At 37.2% G+C, this 21,228-nt stretch overlaps 1 protein-coding gene across 1 annotated transcript in view; it reads left to right on the top strand.

Moving 5' to 3' along the window:
* Window positions 1–19,400, top strand: part of BLOC1S5 (biogenesis of lysosomal organelles complex 1 subunit 5) — a 38,588-nt gene extending 19,188 nt beyond the window's left edge. Inside the window, exons 3-5 of the mRNA XM_004388938.2 lie at window positions 4,383–4,512; window positions 8,620–8,678; window positions 17,256–19,400. Coding sequence (XP_004388995.1) covers window positions 4,383–4,512; window positions 8,620–8,678; window positions 17,256–17,435 — 369 coding nt within the window. The 3' untranslated portion in view covers window positions 17,436–19,400. The remainder of the gene's footprint in view (window positions 1–4,382; window positions 4,513–8,619; window positions 8,679–17,255) is intronic.
* The last annotated feature ends 1,828 nt before the right edge of the window (window positions 19,401–21,228 follow it).

The following is a 21,228-nucleotide window of genomic DNA, read 5'->3' on the forward strand; positions in this document are numbered from 1 at the left end:
CGTTCTTCTGGCAGTCCATGGTATATTCAATATTCTTCACCAACACCATAATTCAGAGGCGTCAGTTCTTCTTTGTTCTTCCTTATTCACTGTCCAGCTTTTGCATGCATGTGAGGTGATTGAAAATACCAAGGCTTGGGTCAGGCGCACCTTAGTCCTAAAAGTGACATCTTTGTTTTTTAACACTTTAAAGAGGTTTTTAGCAGCAGATTTGGCCAGTGCAATATGTCATTTGATTTCTTGACTGCTGCTTCCATGAGCATTGATTGTGGATCCAAGTAAAGTGAAATCCTTGACAACTTCAATCTTTTCTCCATTTATCATGATGTTGCTTAGTGGTCCAGTTGTGAGGACTTTTGTTTTCCTTTATGTTGAGCTGCAACCCATACTGAAGGCTGTAGTCTTTGATCATCAGCAAGTGCTTCAAGTCCTCTTTGCTTTCAGCAAGCAAGGTTGTGTCATCTGCGTGTTGCAGGTTGTTAATGAGTCTTCCTCCAGTCCTGATGCCCTGTTCTTCATATAGTCCAGCTTCTCGGATTATTTGCTCAGCATACAGATTAAATAAATATGGTGAAAGGATACAACCCTTACACACACCTTTCCTGGCTTTAAACCATGCAGTATCCCCTTGTTCTGTTCGAGCAATTGCCTGTTGGTCTATGTACAGGTTCCTCATGAGCATGATTAAGTGTTCTGGAATTCACATTCTTCTCAGTGTCATCGATAATTTGTTATGATCCACACAGTTGAAGGCCTTTGCATAGTTAATAAAACACAAGTAAACATCTTTCTGTAGTCTCTTCAGCCAAGATCCACCTGACATCAGCAGTGATACCCCTCATTGCACATCCTCTTCTGAATCCAGCTTGAATATCTGGCAGTTCCCGGTTGATGTACCACAGCATCCACTTTTGAATGATCATCAGTAAAATTTTACTTGTGTGTCATATTAATGATATTATTCGATAATTTCTGCATTCTGTTAGATCACCTTTCTTTGAAATGATGAGTGCAAATATGGATCTCTTCCAGTCGGTTGACCAAGTAGCTGTGTTCCAGATTTCTTAACATAGACAAGTAAGCATCTCCAGTGCTGCATCCGTTTGTTGAAACATCTCAATTGGTCAATTCCTGGAGTCTTGTTTTTTGCCAGTGCCTTCAGTCCCTGGTAACCTCTAATCTACTTTCTGTCTGTTTGAATTTGCCTATTCCAAATACTTCAGATAAATGGGATCATACAATATTGGCCCTTTTGTGTCTAACTTGTTTCACTCAGCATGTTTTCAAGGCTCATCCATGTCATAGCATATATCAGAATTTCTTTTCTCTTTTGGCTGGGTAATATTCTGTTTTATGTATATACCACATTTTGTGTATCCTTTCATCTCTTAATGAGCACTTGGGTTGTTTCCACCTTTTGTCTGTTGCGAATAATGTTGCTATGAACATTGGTGTGCACATACTACATACCTTTTTGAGACCATGTTTTCAGTTCTTTTGAGTTTATACCTAGAAGTAGAATTACTAGGTCTTACGGTAATTCTGCGTTTAACTTTTTGAGGAATTGCCAAGCAGTTTTCCATTGCAGCTGCACCACTTAACATTCCCACCAGCAATGGACAAGAGTTCCCGTTTCTCCACATCTTTGCCAATACTTGATGTTTTCTATCTTTTTGATATTAACTATCCTGGTGGATATGAAGTGGTAGCTCATTGTGTTTTTGATTTGTATTTCCCTGGTGACTAATTGTGTTGAGCATCATTTCATGTACCAGTTGGCCATTTGTATATCTTCTTTGGAGAAATGTCATTCAAGTCCTTTGTCCGTTTTTTAATTGGGTTGTTTGTCTTTTTGTTGTTTCAGTTTTAGGAGTTCTCATATATGCTGGGTATTAAACCCTGGACATTGTATCAGATATATAATTTGCAAATATTTTCTCCATTCTGTCGGTTCTCTTTTCATTCTCTTAATTGTGTCCTTTGATGCACAAAAGTTTTTAATATTAATGCAATTCAGTTTTATCTGTTTTCTTGTTGTTGTTGTTGCGCATGCTTTTGGTGTCTTATCTAAGAAACCATTGCCAAATCCAGTGTTTTGAAGATTTACTTCTGTGTGCTCCTGAGAGTTTTAGCTCTTAAATATATATTTTTGATTGATTTTAAGTTAATTTACATATATGGTGTAAGATAAGAGTCCAACTTCATTCTTTTACGTGTGGATATCCAGTTTTCTCAGCACCATTTGTTGAACAGACTGTTGTTTCCTCATTGAATGGTCTTGGGACCCATGTTGAAAATCAATTGATCATAGATATATGGGTTTATTTCTGGGCCCTCAATTCTCATTGGTCTATATGTCTATCCTTATGCCAGTACCACATACTATCTTGATTACTGTCGCTTTGTAGTAAGCTTTGAAATTGGGATGTGTAAGTCTGCCGGTTTTGTTCATCTTTTAAAAATTGTTTTGGCTAATCTGTGTCCCATGAAAATCCATATAAATTTTAGAATGTGTTCTTCTGTTTCTCCAAAAAACACCATTGGGGTTTTGATAGAAGTGAACTGAATCTGTATATCATTTTAGGTAGCATTGTCATCTTAACTATATTTATTGTCTTCCAGTCCATGAACACTGGATTTCTTACCATGTTTTTAGGCCTTTAATTTTTTTTCAGCAGTGTTTTGTAGTTTTCAGTGTACAAGTCTTGTGCCTTCATCATTAAATTTATTCTTAAATATTTTATTTTTTTATGCTAATGTAAATGGAATTGTTCAATTTCCTTTTCAGGTTATTTATTACAGTTGTATAAAAGTACCGTTGATATTTGTGTATTTATTTTGTGTCCTGTGACTTTGCTGAATTTATTAACTCTTAACAATTTTTTGTAGGTTCTTTAGGAGTTTCTGGTGCTCTAGTGGTGCAGTGGTTAAGAGCTTGGCTGCTAACCAAAAGGTCAGCAGTTCGAATCCATGAGCCATTCCTTGTAAGCCCTATGGGGCAGTTCTACTCTGTCCCATAGGGTCGCTATGAGTCAGAATTGACTCAATGGCAACAGGTTGGGTTTAGGAGTTTCTAGATACAAAATTGTCATCTGTGACTGTTGTTGTTAATTGCTGTCGAGTTGATTCCAACTCATAGAGACCCTATGTGAGCCAAGTAGAACTGTGCTTCTTTGCATTTTTCAAGACTGTGACCTTTCAGAATTAAATCACCAGGGCTTTTTTCAGTGGAGCCTTTGGGTGAGTTTGAACTACCAACTTTTCAGCTAATAGTCAAGCACTTAACCATTTGCACCAACCAGGGACTCCCATCTGTGAATATAGATAATTTTTTGTCTTCCTTTCCAATTTGGATGCCCTTTATTTCTTTTTCTTGCCTAATTACTCTGGCTAGAAGTTCCAGTACAGTGTCGAAAGGCGTTGGTGAAAATGGACAGCCTTGTCTTGTTCCTGACCTTAGATGGAAGCTTTCTTTCTTTCTTCATTGCTTATGATATTAGCTGTGGGTTTTTCATAAATGTCTTTTATCACGTTGAAGAAGTTCCCATCTATTTCTAGTTTATGGAGTGTTCTTATCATGAAAAGGTATTAGATTTTGTCAAATGCTTTCTCTGTATCAATTAAGATGATTATGGGGTTTTTTTTTTTGGCTTCATTTTATGAATGTGAGTGTATTAATTGATTTTTGTATGTTGAAACACCTTTGCATTCCTGGGATAAATCTCACTTGATTATGGTGTATAATCCTTTTAACATGCTGCTGAATTCAGTTTGCTAATATTTTGTTGAAGATTTTTGCATCTGTATTCATAAGGGATATGGGTCTGTAGTTTTCTTGTAGTGTCTTTGGCTTTGGTTAAAAAGTGTTCCCTCCTCTTCATTTTTCTGGAAGAGTTTGAGAACAATTGGTGTTAATTCTTCTTTAAATTTTTGGTAGGATTCACAATGAGGGCTTCTGGTCTTGAACTTTTATTTGTAGGGAAGTTTTAGATTATTAATTTAGTCTCATTTGTTACAGATCTATTCAGATGTTCTCTTTCTTCTTGAGTCAGTTTTGGTAGTTTGTATGTTTCTAGGAATTTATCCATTTCATCTAGGTTATCCAGTTTGTTGGCATACAGTTTGTTAATAGTATTCTCTTATAATCATTTGTATTTCTGTAAAGTTGGTGGTAATGTCCCTTCTTTCATTTCTATTTTTTTGCTCATTTTTGAATGTTGCTGTGAAAATATTACTCATATTGCAACTTTTAGAGAATTTCATAGGAAAAAAATGACTCCAGGTTGTGACCTTCCATGCTGCCAAAACCTGCGTGGAAATCCCAGACAGCAGTTACTAAGATTTAAAACACTAGTCATTTAATTTTTTTTTTTTTTTAATAGGAAAAGCGTGGCCTTCGGGAAATGAGAGTTCTCAAAAATTTGAAGAATATGATCCATGAAACAAACAAACATACTCTTCCCAAATGTAGAGAGGCAATGCAGGACAACTTAAACGAGGTTCTCCAGAGATGTAAGCTGCGATTTTTTATTTATGTTGCCTTAATTTCAGATTAAATGAATGCTATATGTCAAAATATATATCCTTGAGTATTTTGGTGGGAGGTGGAAAGAGAGAATTCTTAACCATGATGTATGTCAGAGGGAAGCTCTGTCACAGAGGTAGTGGTGATCTAGTGATTGATGTGTGTTGCCATTGATGTTAAGAGCATTAATCTCCAAAATGAGATGTGTGCACCCTGGGGTGCATGCAGCAATCCTTTGGGATCTGAGAAAAGAGAAAACAATTTTTACATTTGTTTTTTTTTAATGTATCCGTAGAAAATTATATTTTCATATGCCTGCTAATTTTTTTATTTTTTACTTAAAATACACTTTTAAAGCGCATGTGTCCCTTTGTTTTAAATTTAAAAAATTATTGCTTTTAAAAAGAGAAAGGGAAAGAAAGAATATTATTTTACTACAACTGTGTTAGTAAATTTGAATGAGGGCTAACCTAGAGGTTCTCTGACCTTACTCTTTAAACTCAAGGACTGGGTCCTCAATACTAAGGCAAGATTGCCTGACATCAAACTGAGTGAAATTTACAAGTATATTAAGTAATTATTAAGTCAAATATAGAACTGCTGTACCTCCAGGATGAGAAAAATGAACATGCTGTATCTTGACGACAAGTTACTTTATGGGTTGCCTTTATGCACCCTCCTAGAACTCTCATTTACTTTTTGTGGTTTTAAGCAACCAAAGGTGAGTGCTGGTTATTATAAAGCCTCCACTCGTCCAGTCAGAGGACACTTTGCAAAGTGGTTGGCTGCATAGACAAAAGCATAAACAGTTCTGAGCTGAGGCTTCTGTAATAGGCCCCCGTTCTAACAGTTCTTGACATTCCCACTGTCCTTCTCCATAGTTTCTTAGCTTTGTGCACAGTGTTAGACCGCTGGCTTGAGATGCACCATCTTTCGAGTTCTGAGATGCTCAAGCACAGTTTAGTACATATACAGGCTTGTGTGTGAAGAGACAACATAGCAGTTCTACTAATAGGCATAGGACAGAAGTCACTCCTCCCTCACTAGTCTTGTAATATACTACTTAGAATATACCGCATGTATAAACTTGCTTGCATGATTTTGTCTATCTCCCTGATCAGTTAGTAGTGAAAATAAACAGTCTCCTACTATGGTTTAAAATGTGAGGTTTGCACACTCACATTATAACAGAATGAGTTTCTCTCTTATGTGAGGAAAATCAGGACATTAGTAACTGCATGTGGTGCGATAACTCTGTATGTGTTGCTAATCTCTTTGAATAATCTTTTGGTTAACAGAAAAGCATTTGATAAGTTACTGACTTTTTGAAGTCACTGTAGTCTCCTGAAGCCCTGAGAGAACAGGAGAAACTGGACTGAGTTACATATGGGCAGTAAGCGAAATGGAAGTGATAGGGGCTTTGGAGAAAAGGACCTTCACTTCTTGGAGGCAGTAAGAGTGAAGACAAGGGATGTTTGCTGTAGTCAGGTGATTTCCTTAGATTTTAGAAAAGCTGATTTCCTAAAATTTGCAAAGTAAAACTTTTTTTTTATTGTGTGACTAAAGAGTTAAAAAGTGAATTATCTCAAAGGACTGAAGTTTCTAAAATTACATATTCTGTCTAAACACAAAGACAGTCCTGATGAGGAAGAAACGTGTGTCAGTGTAAGATGTGTTCTCATTAAATTTTCAAAGGATGTTAACAAACGACCGACTAAGTGTCAGACCTGTAACTCTTCTTTCAGATTAAGCCCCGAATGATGTGAAAATTGTGAAGCACCTAAACCACAAAATGGGGTTTTAAGTTATGTTCAGAGCCAGGAAAAAAACCCAAGAAATGATAGAGGCTCCGCTTGGGAAAGATAATGTCATATTACTACGCCTCAGAGAGAAGGCAGATCTCATCAACTCCTGATTTGTTTCATTTTCATCTTTTCTGTTAGAACTCACAGTGACTGAGAACCTACTTTTCAGTACTGAAGTATTATCTTTGATAGAACTAAATTAATGGCTATTGATTAAAACATGACTTTTATAAAACAAAATTTTCCTCTTTTACTGTATTTTCACAGGGAGGTGGCCAACATTTTTCTGAAAGAGGAACCACAGTCCCTGCCCTGTTATGGAACTTATGACCTAGTTGGGGTGGGGTGGGGGTGGGGCAGGGAGTGAGGCATAATTGTAAAACAACTCGATAACCCTCTAGTTTTAGCTTATGCAAGATAAAAGGGTATGATGCCCTCTATTCTCCTGATTAAGGAATTTCAAATAAAGGGAAATCCTTAGGGAAGGATTAATCTGGGAGGGCCTTATGAAGGCAACAGACCTTGAACTGGGCTTTTAAAACAAGTAAAACATTTTTATTATAAGAGAGGAATAAAGAGAACATTTTCAGTAGGGATAGTATAGTAAATACAGTAATAGTAATAACATATCTTGACTGCTTACTATGTGTGAAGACCTGCTGTAGGTATATTATTACATTTTTAAATGATTTATTTTTGAGCATAATATCTACTATAAAAAAAAAGTTGCCATTGAATCAATTTCAACTCATGATGACCCCATGTGTTTCAGAGTAGAACTGTTCTATAGGGTTTTCAGTAGCTGTGATCTTTCAGAGACCTTTCAGGAGCAGATGGCCAGCCCTTTCTTCTGAGATGTCTCTGGGTGGATTTGAACTGCCAACCTGTCAGTTAGTAGCCAAGCACTTAACCTTTTGCGCCACCCAGGGACTCCTAATCTCTACTACGTTATTTAATTCTCATGCCAGTTCTGAAGTCTTGTTATTAGTTGTTATGTCCATTTTACAAATGAGGAGCTAAAGTGCTGAGAGACGAGGATGGGAACAAGAACAGTGCCTGGTACGCAGCAAATGTAAATATTTGACAAATAATGAACAAATGGGCAAGCTAACACACCTTGCATCAGCTATACAATGAGTAAGTGCTCAAGCCAAGACTTGAACCCAGGCTGACTCTTGAGCTTGGCCTCTTAGTCTGGACAGTAAACGTCTTTATTTGGCTGCAGTAAGTGGAAACATTTGTGGTCAGGAATAAAATGGATCCAGCAGGTGAAAAGGTTTGAATAATTGAAGAATTAAAACCAGTTTAGTTGATGAGGAACCCTGGTGGCCAGTGGTTAAGAGCTCGGCTGCTAACCAAAAGGTCAGCAGTTTGAATCCACCAGCTGCACCCTGGAAACCCTATGGGGCAGCTCTGTTCAGTCCTATAGGTCACTGGGAGTCAGAATCAACTTGATGAGAATGGGTTTGGGTTTGGTTTAGTTGATGAAATCTTAAAGGAGCCAATAGAGTGCTGAGGTCTCAGAGTGATCATTTTAAATCCTGTTTCCTGTACTTAGTTGGTGACCCCCTCTCTTGCCACTTAACCTCTCTGTCTCAGTTTTGCCATCTGTGTAATGAAATAATGATCCTCTCCTAATAGGAAAGTGGGATTAAGAGGGATGATACAGGTGAAGTACTTAGCACAGTTCTTGGCACACAGTAAATAATAAATGGTGACTATAATAATTTATTACTAGCAGTTTTGGTTTTTAAGAAGGGTAAAAGACTCAGTGGTCCAGAGAAAGATGAATCTGGCAGTAGCAACCAGGATGAGTTGGAAGACAAGAGCAGAGGCAAGAATAGTAGAAAGTTTATTGAAGCAATCTAGATATCAAGTACTGCCTGAAAGTGTTGTAGTATTATGAATGAGCAAAGAGAGGGGGAAGTTAATGAATCAGCGAGTCAATGCAAAGGCATAATCAGAGTGTAATGATACATTTATCAAGCACTTTCATCTTTTTAGAGAGTTCTGAGGTCATTGTTAACTTGTCATTGGCGTAAGTACGTGGGTACCCTTTTGGCTTGCAGCTCAAGAGTGATGGTTCTAATTATGACATCCTGAATGTATTGGAAAAACTTTTTTTCTTCCATTCGAGCCATCCCTTCTGCCAAAATAATGTCCTTTTTTTTTTGTATATTTTTTAGAGGTCTAAAACAATCCAGGTATCCCCCCTCCACCTTACCCCCAGGTAAGTTTCTTCTTGAGCAGGGACTGCTGATTGAAATTCCATCGTATGTTTTATTTCAGTGCAAGCAGCTAATCACTCAGTCTGTAGACTCCAACAGAAGGAACAGGAACAAAAAAAGGTAAAAAAATTTGGATAACGGAGCATATAACTCTTGGACTTTTATTATCATATATTATTAAAAGATGCTTTCTCTGAATTTGTTTTCTTTTATGCAGTAATTTTAAAAGATTTTAAGATGGCTAATTCACAAATTCATTGAGAAGGGTCACGTGATTACACCATCAACATTTTTTATAATTCAAATGCAGACCCCTTTTATTCCTTTTCAATATTCCCACCTTTTTTCCACAAATAGTATTTCTCTCATGGAGGAAAGGGAAAGCAGGACTTTTATATGGAACAAATAATACCTACCAGATTGGAAATATAAACCTTTCCTTTGAGCCTAAAGTATTGAGTATATTATGTATATTTCTTTTAGAAAAGGAGGCACTTCATGCTTGTGGATGGGTTACTTAATGACTAGTCATAGGATTGTGTGAATCATTTGTGGGCAGTGCTTTGCTTATTTGAATTATATCTTAACTAAATTCAGATGTGGAAAAACAGTCTAAGAATTTAAGTTCCTGTGATAATTTGGTGTTTTCACATAGTATTTTGCCCTTAATTAATAAAGATACATCTTATACTTACTAAGAAATGTTTAAAATACTAAGTCACTCAGAAAATAATGCCATTTTGCATGTGTGTATCAACAAATGTTACTATCTCCATTTCCCTGGAATGTGTTGTGGTTAATCCACAATAATAGTTCAGACCTGGCACTGTATAAAAATATAATGAAATGAACCTTGCCTGGGTTTAAGTTTTTGCCCCCTCTGCTCAACTCTGGATGTTGATATAAAGTTTGAAAATTCAGCACTTTGATGAAAGTGAAAGGACCCCACATTTAAGACAGGTGGGAAGGCTGCCCAAAAGTAGTAGAGTCCCAGCAGGCCAGGTTAGGAAGCAGGGTCATTACTGAGCACATCTATAATAAGACAAGGCGAACCCATAGTCAGGAAATGAGCATCAGGGTGTGGTGCTGGCACTTGCCCAGAGAGTGCTGTAAAGGCTGGGCACTAGGCCTTCAATGGCCATGCTGGCTGGACAGTAGACGCTTTCTTGGTCCTCTACCTTTAGGTGCCAGTGGGGATGAAAGATTTTAATTTGTTAAGTTTGATGTGATTTTTACACTTGAGGAGCTAAAAATCTAGAAGGGGAATCCCAAACCACTAACACTAATATAACATTAGATAAAGTAAGAGGTGTGATAAAGTTGTAGAGAACTTTGTGGGATCTTGGCAAGAGGAATAATTTATTAGGGAGATGGTGGAATTCAAGCCAGACTTTGATGGGTAACTTGTTAGTTGCCATTGAGTCAGCTCTGATTCATGGTGATCCCACGTGTATAGAGTAAAACTGCTCCATAGGGTTTTCAAGACCTTTTAGAAACAGATGGCCAGTCCCATCTTCCAGGTGTCAGCAGTCTCCCTTCTTGGCCTTGGGTTCCCAACCACCAGCTTTCCTATCCCCTCCTGCCTTCTAGTCCTTGCCCCTGGACTGGTGTGCCCCTTTGGTTTCGTTTTGTTTTATGGGCCTGTCTAGTCTTTGGCTAAAGGACAAACCTCAGGAGTGACTTCGTTACTGAGCTGAAAGGGTGTCTGGAGGCCATATTCTCAGGGTTTTTCTAGTCTCTGTTAGGTCAGTAAGTCTGGTCTTTTTTTGTAAGTTAGAATTTTGCTGTACATTTTTCTCCAGCTCTGTCCGAGACCTTCTATTCTGATCCCTGTCAGAGCAGTCAGTGGTGGTAGCCAGCTGTACTGGACTCAGTCTGGTGGAGGCTATGGTAGTTGTGATACATTAGTTTTTAGACTAATCTTTCCCTTGTGTCTTTGGTTTTCTTCATTCTCTCTTGAGGAGCATTTCCTTTTTTAAGAAGAGGAATGACTTTATCTGGTAGAACATTGGCTAGACATTTAATATATGCAATTCTCTTGGCTTTCAAAATAAAAATTTGGAAGAGATATTCCATTCCACATGTTGCTTCTCTGACATGTTGCTGTATGATTGAAGCAGGTTCCAGTGAGTGCACATTCAAAGGACATCAGTCCCTGTACAACATAGTCAGAGCATTTATAATTCTGAGCAAATGGCAGCTCTTGTCATTTAAAGCAGAAGTAATGTAAAATTAAATTATAATTGCAAAAGTTCCTCTCATCACTTTGAACTGTTTTCACATTTGGTGTGTAAGGAGCCATGTAGTAGGAAAATTACCAGATTTGAGGAAAAAGACCTGGTTCTATTTGTAGTGGTTCTGTTTATTAGCTGCGGTCCTTGGACAAGTCCCTGAGTTCCAAGCACCTCATCTACAAAATAAATACCTATTCTGCCTGCTGGCTTGACAGGTAGGTTGTATTCTATAATTATGTGAAAATGTTTTACAAATTGTAAATCACCATACAAGTGGAAGACTGTGTTTTTTTCTGTCAGCTCACTAATTTGTTTAAGATTTAGGCCTAAGTGGATGAGAGCCCCGTTTTAGTCTATTAGAGTTGGTGAAGATTTGAGGACCCTGTGCATTCATAATAAAGCCCTCAGAATATTTTAGTCTTAAATACATTTCTTGTAGGTATTATGTCTGAGAATGTTATTAAGCTAAATTTTGTGAAATACATTATAAAAGTTAGTATTTTGAATATACTTAAATGCTTTGTATTTCACTGAGAGTTGCATGGAATCTGAAATCTACATCCATAAGCAGCCACCCTAATTATTTTCTTTTCTCCAGGTAATTTAATAAAATTAACCATCTGAAAGTCACACAAAGATGCGTTTTTCAGACAGAGCTCAGAGAAAAGTAAAAATGCTTTGTGTTCTTACTGGGACAATAAACCTTTATTCTTAAGTCTTTATTTCTTTTTTTTAGTGTGTATATAATTAACAGAACATCTAAGGTTTTTTTGTTTTTGTTTTTTTTTACTATCATATCTGTTTTATTCCAAAACTTTGACATGGCAGGGGAATCTCAGACTACATATGCATATAAGACATAGGGGAGCAAATTTTAATATTTCATCTAGCAAATATGTAAAAAAGCAAAATTGACCTCTACCTCCAATTTATAACTGATGCTACTTGTTGCCCTTGGTTATAGTGTTGACTACATTTGGTGTGCTTGAATGGCTCTCAGAACAAAGAAAGATAGGAGTAGTAATGGAATAAAATAGACTATTGTCATTTATCATTAATTCTTTTATGTCAAGACAATTTGTGGAATTTAGTGGGAAGTAAATTATGATAAACATCATTCATCCAAATCACATTTCCCACAATTGATATCTAAAAGTACATTTAGAAGAACAATAAATGCACATTCCCCAGTTATTTGACACATGTCTTGGAAACTGCCCTAATACAAAGAAGCGTTTTTGGGTACTAGCAATAAGAATAGTGCCCAAGTGAAAATATGATCGGTTTATAAAACTCACTGGCTCTTAAAAACACTGTTGTTCTCAAGGGAGATGAGGTGATTAATAATGTCTGTCAATAACTTACACTTAAGTTCACGCACAGCATCATCTTTTGAGGCCCTGTTCAACTAGACTAGAGATAATAAAATAAGCATGAGTGCTCTGATTCACCTTGTCCACAAATATTTATTAGCTTTGCTTATACCCGTGTAGTTTGTTTTTTTGTTTTTTTGTTTTTTAATGTAAGAGCAATGAGATTGCATGGCTTATACATTTGTGAAAATAGTATGTGGATGGTGTCTGACCTCCTCTAACTTCACGAAGGGGGAAGAGAATCAAGATCAACAGCCCAAGGCTGATACCTATGAGACAGAGGTCAGACATACCTGCTGTCTACAACCTTTTTACCAATTCTGACACCAGCCATCCCTCCCACAGCACTCTTTACTTCTCTCCTGGGTTTGATAATTCATTGCAATGGCCACACACAACTCATAGACAGTGTTCATTTTATGGAATTTATTAGGGAATAAATAAATTAGGATCAGGAGTTTATTAGGGAATGAATAAATCAGAATCAGGAATGACTCAGGATACAGTTCTTCAATCAGGACAACCTCTTCTCAGCCATGCCTGCAGGAAGGACTTTCTCTGGCCCTCAGCCTCTTGGCCTCTCAGCCTGGTCTCTGTCCTCCTTAGACAAGTGTTACAAAGCTATTTAGCTCCACCGGTAAGTGCCTGGAGGCAGCTCACTCTGCCGGTAAGCCATGGCCCGAAGGTTCTCCACTCTCTCTCGCTCCGTGGGTCAGCGAGCCTAGCTTTGCCAAGTGCCCTGAGGCACCCCACTTCACCAGAAAGCCTCCTGCCCAAAGGCACTCAGCTCTCTCACTCTGTGGGTCAGCACACCTGCTGTAGCTGCCTTGTTCAGTGGGCCAGGAAGCCCACCATGCCAACTCGCATCAATCTCCTGGTTCTGCTGCCACTGTTTTTCTTTGCCACTGCTTCTTGCTATTTCATGCTGTCTCCAGTGTTACAGCTCTCTCTGGCTCCTGGGTCTAGGAGGTTCTCAGCGCAGGGACCCTGGGTGCACCACTCCTGGCTTTTCTTTCTTGATGAAAGCTCCCCCTTTCCCCCTCTGGGATGGCTCATTTTAAACCTAGCAGGATGATAAAACTGATCAATCTCCTCTTTAGGGTTCCATACACCTTATTTGCATGATCCCACCCCCACAGTGGTTCCATGCACCTTATTTAGCAGCAAGCTGTCCAATCCCCTTGATGGTCCACAAGTACCTTATTTGCATAGTCCCACCCAATCATTGTGTGGGAGTGACAAAGACTATGGCTAGAAGGGCCATATTAAGTAATTCTCCACACTACAACATTGGTCTTGATAGAGTTTGACAATGCAGAGTAATATATCAGTATGTAATATTCTGTTTAAAATCATTATTGACAGTTACTATACTGACACTTCTTACCAAAGTAGTTTTTCATATGTCTGTGTAAGGCATATGCAAAATTAATGGCACCTGTATTACTGACAGCTATTCCAAAAGTCTTTTTTGGACCTTAGTGGACTTATTCAGAGTTTTCCCCTAGACCAGGGTTACTCCACCTGGGCACTATTGACATTTTGAGCCGGATAATATATTTTGTTGGGAGCTCTCCCCTACATCCCATTGTGGAACACTGAGCAACATCCCTGTCCTCTTGATTCTGTCTCCTTTGCTGTAAGGCTGATACCTATCATTTCTTCTTATCTTCTTTGTCATCTTTTTCTAATTTGTGACTTTAAATATGGTGTAGCCTTAGAAACCAGTTAACTCCACTGGTTAGAATTGTGTGTAAACTAGTGCAAAGAAGTTCCAAGTCAGAAGTTTTTCTTGAGAACGGCAGTGTTTGTAAATGGACTTTGTTGTGTTGTGTGGGGTTTGTTTTTATTTTTGATGGTTTAAAGTCTTAAGATAAATGGTATTTCCAAGTAGCTGAGTTTTATTTATAGGTGATGACTACAGTATTATCTGTAAAGGAATGTATAACAAAAACAAACAAACCCATTGCAGTCAAGTCAATTCCGACTCATGGCGGTCCCGTTGGTGATAGAGCAGAACTGAGCTCCATAGGATTTTCTTGGCTGTGATCTTTAGGGAAGCTGATCCCTAGGCCTTCTTCACAGAGGCAGTGCAACTGGATGGGTTCTAATTGCCAACCTTTCTGTTGGTAGAAGAGTGCAAGGCTGTTTGAGCCACCCAGGGACCTTTTAGTAAACTAAGTGTTGTGAAGAATGCAAAAATACAGAGCATAATTAAAGGTGAGAGACTAAGAAAAGATAAAGAGAGTGACTTTAAACCTGGTGATAAGAAAGCAAGAGTAGATGTTCGATTGAGCTGGGGAGTCCTCAGTATTCAGCTTATTTTCAGCTGGACTCTGAGGCCAAGAAGTGATATGCCTGATGTGAAAAGCTACTTGAATGTATTTATCTTTAATCATAATATTCTGAATCTACAGAACAGAGATACTGATCTTTGGTGGGATCTTAATTAAAGTTTTACAGCCAGGTGGTTAATAGTGGATACATAGGAAGATTTGAATTGAGTGTGGGAGGGGCAGGGGAAGACTTAATTGTATTTGAACTGTCTGTATTGTTTGAATTATTACACAAATCTATTTCTAAAACTATTAAAATGAAAAGAAAACTTAAATGAGAGGGTGGATAAAAATAGTCTGATTTTTCCTGCTAGATGTTTTGCTTGTGATTTGTATAATAATAAAAATAATGTTTACCTTTTATTAAGCACCTCAGGCACTGAGCTAGCATCTTGAAATGTATTACTTTAATCTTCATAAATATTATTTATGCATGTAAAATATTATTTTCCTCATTTTAAAAATAAAGAACTTTAACTTGCTCAGGGTCATGTAACTGGTAACAGGTAGAGCCAGATTTGTAGTTAGGTTTGTATGCTTCCCAAATCTGCATTTCTCTGCACTGAGCCACACTGGGTGGAGTGCTGTTGGTGGGAAGTAGAACCTGGGCTGTTGCCTTGTGGTCCAAATCAGGCAGGGTCAACTGAGCCAATTATTGCATTTCAGTTAAAAATAATAATAACGATTTATTAAATAATATCCGGAGTCCTTAGTGGTGTAAACGGTTAAGCATTCGACTACTGGTGGTTTGACTCCACCCAGAGGTGCCTCAGAAGACAGACCTGGTGATCTGCCTCTGAGAGGTCACAGCCTTGAAAACCTGGTGAAGCAGTTCTACTGCTCACACATGGGGTCACCATGAGTCAGAATCGACTCGACAGCAGCTAACAACACCAGTAACATCTGACTACGCCTATTTGCAATTCTCTGTATTTATTAAAAATTAACTTACACCCAACGCAAGATACCATTTTGATAACATTTGTTTGCATTTTTCTTCTCTTCTTAGTCTGACTCGGCTTTGCTTTTAAAAGAAAAGTTTAATAAACTTTTATTAGTGTTTGCCAAAGTTCCATTAAAAGAGATTAATAAACTCTTGATGCTTTATTCATCTTTTGAGGAGTTACATTGCATAGGCTGAAAAGTTAAAAAGCAATGTGTTGAATTTTGTTTCACCTTTTTCCCGAATTTTTTGCATCAGCACACCCCTCCCTAACTCTCTCCCCACCATGGCCATGTATGTTGTGCTCCCAGGGTTCTGTGGGACACACTGTAGGGGAATGCCGGCTATAGCTCTCAGACTTCAGGCTTGCTTAGCCTCTTCTCACTTGAAAAGCCTAGGTGCTGAGGGACGCCAGATCAGCTTGCAGAAAAAGCTCTTGCAAGAGCATTTTTTGTCTGATGAGAGAAACTTTTAGCTACCTATGTAAAACTTCCTCTGGAATGATCTGATTTGCACTTGGTGATAGAAAAAGCATAGGTTTGGGCGTCAAAAAGCCCTGAGTTTAATCTACAGCTTACTAGCTGAGTCCTCATGAAGAGTCAATTTAGGATTCCTGATCCTTAATTTCTTCAACTATAAAATGAGAATAACGTAGCCTTATAATAGGGCTTCTGAGAACTAGATAAGCAGTCAAAGCAGAGAGCAGAAATATGCTATTCCTAGGTACTTGGAGCAGATTGCTTCATCCAGCTCTTCATCTTGCTTCTCATCATGACCCAGATGAGAGAGAAGATAGGAGAGCAGGGCTATCATGGACTTCAGGAGAGCGCTGTTTGCATCTTTTCCTATTAGCTACTTTTCTGGTGGCTGGTGTCTGAGCCCAGAAGCATCTGGGGATCCCAGGTGTCTCTTTTTTATTAGAGCTCTGGGATTAATATTCTGGAATTAGTAATGACTTCGGGTGCTTTGTAGCTTTTTGTGGTTTGCTTCTGTCACAATTTTTGTTTGTTTGTTTAATAGGGCTGAGCCTGTATCAAAACTTTACTTTTAAAGACATGTATGTAGAATACTTGAAGCGGAGATATAGTTATTTCACCGTATTTTGTTTTTCTGTTTAACTTTTTGTTGTCCATATTCAAAGGAAATGACTGAAATTATGCTTTTTGGGGGAGAAAAACTAAATTTATATAAAAGATTGATACAACCTTTTAGTGTTGCTGTACTCAATAGAAAAAAACCTTTTCATTATCATATAAAACTATTAGAGAACATCTCAAAAAGAACTTTTTAACACAGATGTTTTAGGCGTTCGTTTATTTTAAGGAATTGATCTGAACCAGAGGAGATTTATTGGCTTCTCTAACAGTGATAAATAATTTATGATTATTTTTACTATAGCCTAAAATATATGTAAGACATGCCTTTTAATTTCTTATAGTAATGATTCTTTTAGCATGTATTTTTTAAACTTCATAAAGCACTTTATAAATGCTTCATAAAACTTGGAATTTTAGAAGCTAGAGATATGAAAACTTACATTGTGTTTGATTTTGTCATTTAAAAATAATAGCTATTTTTGAAAATTCAGAAATGTGAATACCTATGTTCAGTCATAGTAAGAGAAACCTGAGGTGTTTCTAATATGTTGTGTTTTTGTTGGTCGTTAAAACTATAATGCAGTTGTATCATTGTAACTTATAAGTTGATACAATAACCAAATACCAAGAGATAAAGTTATGTTTATGTCTCTTCTGCATAGAAAAATAGTTGTCTGGAAAATGTCATGTGACTGTCACATTTTCTTTTCTCAGCTTTATAGTGACCATTTACTAGCTAGTGAAAACCAGCACATAACCCAGTGGGAAGATTTCATGAGAGAACAGCATAGCAAGCGGGCTGAAGTGGACGAAGAGCACAGAAAAGCCATGGAGAGGCTTAAAGAACAATATGCTGAGATGGAGAAGGACCTAGCGAAATTTTCCACCTTTTAACAGCTTGAACCTCAGCAATAACAAACTAGTGAGAAAACATTGACTTTCCCCCCAAAATACTCCCACCGAACCAGTTAGCATCTGTTCAAGCTTAGCAATATATTCAGTGGCACTCTTAACATCAGAAGAAAGAGACATCTGCTGGAGTCCCGATTAAAGGTTGTGCAGAAGAAGAGTGCTGTATCGTGTCCGTTTCAAGTGCCTACCTATGATTATTTGAATGGGCAGTAAGAGGAGGAAAAATGGGATACAGTTACTCTTTCTTAATCAGAATTGTTTGTTCTTCTTTTCCATTGATTATGTCAGAGAATTGTAAGTATAGATTTCTTAGACATTAAAATAATTTGATTCTTATACAGGATTAAGGAGCTCTGGTGGCACAATGGTTGAAGCACTCAGCTGCTAACCGAAAGGTCAGAGATTCGAACCTACCAGCTGCTCCTTGGAAAAAAGATATGGCAGTCTGCTTCCGTAAAGATTTACAACCTTGGGAACACTGTAGGGCAGTTCTGCTCTGTCCTATAGGGTCGCTATTAGTTGGAATCAACTTGACAGCAATGGGTTGGCGTTATACAGCATTAATATTAGTTTATTATTGTGGCTTAAAAGGTTAAAAGGCAATTTAATAGATGCCTGCCATAGCTTCCAGGCTATAGGAAAATGTATAAAGTTTTATTCCATGAATAATGTAGACAAAAACAACTGTCCTTGGAGCAGAGATTATATCTAAGGGAAGTGAGAGTCAAAACATTGTCTCAACCATGGCAAGGTGGCCATGTTGGTCTAATGTGTGTGTGTGTGTGTGTGTGTGTGTGTGTATACATATATATATGTATATATATGTTTCAACTGTTTAATGAGTAATCAGCAAAGTCTGCCAAGGGTCCCTCTGGAACCATATAAAGATTTTGGCTCTGAATGAACCAGAAGTGTTTGCCTACATGGCAAATGATCCATGTTAAATGTAAATCCTTTTTAATGTTAACGTCTGTTCTCATAAGCAGTGTATTATGGTGAAATGTACCAATTCTGTCATCACTGTGATCTTTAAAAATCTACGTTTAGCAATCTAGTTGAAGAACTAAGTTTTTTTTGTTTTTTTGCCACAAACTAAGCAAAATTAAATGCAATAATTTCAGGAGATTTATGGCAAATGATTTTGAGGTATGGATAAATCTTTCAAATATTTTTTATTGTTCTGTAGTAAAGAAAGAGGAAGGAAGAAAGTTTCCAACTTTCTTGTGTTATCTCAGTGTTGAGACTGCAGAAAATTGACAATGCTTGCCTGTGTAAATGTATGGCTTACTGTCAAAGCTTCATTCTTGGCTGCACATTGAAAATGTGATTAAAGTTCATAGAGGAGATGAAATAAGTATTTGCGATTTCTTTCAGTAACACTGAACTTCTGCCAACTTTCTCTGTCTGCTGCTGTAGGCTTGACAGGTTCATCAATCATCCTCTGGTACCTGGACTGAAAAAGAGCACTTGGTGACACCAAGACATGTTGGAATTCTCTTAATTCTCTTTCAGTGGGTGGAAAAAAAAATAATAACTTCCAAAAATATCCCACACATGAAAAGGGAGGGGGACCATAAATGAAAATTCCCTTTGTATCTTAGGCAGTTTTTGGAATGCTATTAATTGCCAGTGCACCACTGAACACACGTGATAGCCAAGAAATCAAGACTATGCTGGAGCAGGAATATGCTCTTAATTGGCACTACCCAACTTGGCCAGAAATATTTCTCATAGTTTTTGTTCATCTCATATAAATAATAAATACTTTACCTTATAGGTTTGCATATATTATATAAGTAAGGGACTTCCTAAACCTAATTAAATTGATGGGACTTTTTGAGCTTTAAAGATTAAGAAACTAAATTCTTTCTTTGTAACTTGGTTAGTTATTCAGTATAGCTTCTAAAATAGTCAATCTTCCTTTTAATTTTTTCTTTTTTTTTTTTTGGTGGTGAGCAGTTTTACTTTTGTTCCCTAGTTTCCAAATCACTTTTAATAGGTATTTTATTTATATGTAAAAATTAAATTTAATCATTATGTAACTTGTAACATTTCTGCTATGTTTATGGTATTAAGCACAGATAATATGGGTTCTATGTCACAGTATTCAAATGAAATAATCAAATGTTTTATAATTTTAAATTCTTTAGAAATGTTTTCATTATGATTTTGACTTGTATGTGGGTTTTTCTTTTCATTTCTAAGTGTAGATTTTAAAATTCTGTTCTTATATTATTGGTTTATGTTTTAATTGAATGTGGTCAGGGGAATGAGGTTTATGTAAAACTAATATGTTGAAGTTTGTTTCACGAACTAGAACATGATTAGTTTTTGGAAATGTTTCATGAGTACTTGAAAAGTATGCATATGTTCTAGTTGTTTGGTGTTAATTGTAAGCTTGTTAATTGTGTTGTTCAAATTGTCTCTATTTTAATGTTCTTTCTCCTTCTACTTGATCTCTCAGATTCTAAGATGTGTTAAAATTTCCCACTCTAGTAAACTTGTTCATTTCTCCCTGTAATTCTGTCAGTTTTTGCTTTATACATTTTGAGGCTTTGTTATTAGATACATACATGTTTAGAATTATCTTCCTAGAGAATTGAATTATATTTATTGTAGTAACCTTCACTTCCAGTAATGTTTTTATTTTACTTTGTGCTTCTTTAAAAATCTGTGTTCTATTATGTTTGCATAGGCCACAACAGCTGGTTAGTACTCGTGTTAGGTTTTTTTATCCTTTTATTGGACCTTTATGTTTTAGGTGTGCCTCTTGGAAACTGTAACTAGATTTCTTTTTCTTTCCATGTGATTATCTTTTAACTGGAGAGTTTAATCCATTCACAATGATTTATATATATTAGGGTTTATTTCTACTGTCTTATTTTGTACTTTTTATCCCACCTTTTCTGTTTCTTCACTTCCCTTGCTTTCTTGTCTTCTTTTAGATCGGTGAGTTTTATTTTGTTTTGTATTTCCATTTACTTTTGTTCTACTAGTTTGGAAGGTAAACAGTTGTTATGGATTGAATCGTGTCCCCCCAAAAAGACTGTGTGTCATCTTGGCTAGTACATGATTCCCAGTAGTATGTGATTGTCTACCATTTTGTCATCTGATGTGATTTTCTTATATGTTGTAAACCTACCTCTACGATGTTAATGAGGAAGGATTAGCAGCAGTTATATTGATGAGGCAGGGCCCAATCTTCAAGATTAGGTTGCAGCTCAATCTCTTTTGAGATGTAAAAGTGAGAAGCAAACAGAGAGACAGGGAAAACTCATCGCCGCCAGGCAAGAAGAGCCGGGAGCGAGCATCCTTTGGACCCAGGGTCCCTGTGCTGGGGAGCTGTTGGACCAGGGGAAGATTGATGACAAGGACCTTCCTCCAGAGCTGACGGAGAGAGAAAGGCTTCCCCTGGAGCTGACACCCTGAATTCAGACTTGTAGCCTACCAGACTGTGAGAGAATAAATTTCTCTTTGTTAAAGCCATCCACTTGTGGTATTTCTGCTATAGCAGCACTAGATAACAAAGACAATTTTTATCGTTAAGTGCTTACCAAGAAATTTAACTTATGTTACAAATCTTTCTAAACGTGACAGAGATTTTTGAACAAAGTCTGCTTTCCTCCTCTCAATTTATAAATTATTGTCTAGAATTTCAGTTCTGTCTTTGTTTAACTTCAAAAGTAGTTATTTTATACAGTCAGTATTTGTTTAGATTTACCTACGAGTTTACCATTTTATTATCCTTGAATGGTAGCTGGGTATATACTTCTAG

The sequence above is a fragment of the Trichechus manatus genome, unplaced genomic scaffold, assembly GCF_000243295.1.
Source record: "Trichechus manatus latirostris isolate Lorelei unplaced genomic scaffold, TriManLat1.0 scaffold00223, whole genome shotgun sequence".
NCBI lineage: Eukaryota > Metazoa > Chordata > Mammalia > Sirenia > Trichechidae > Trichechus > Trichechus manatus.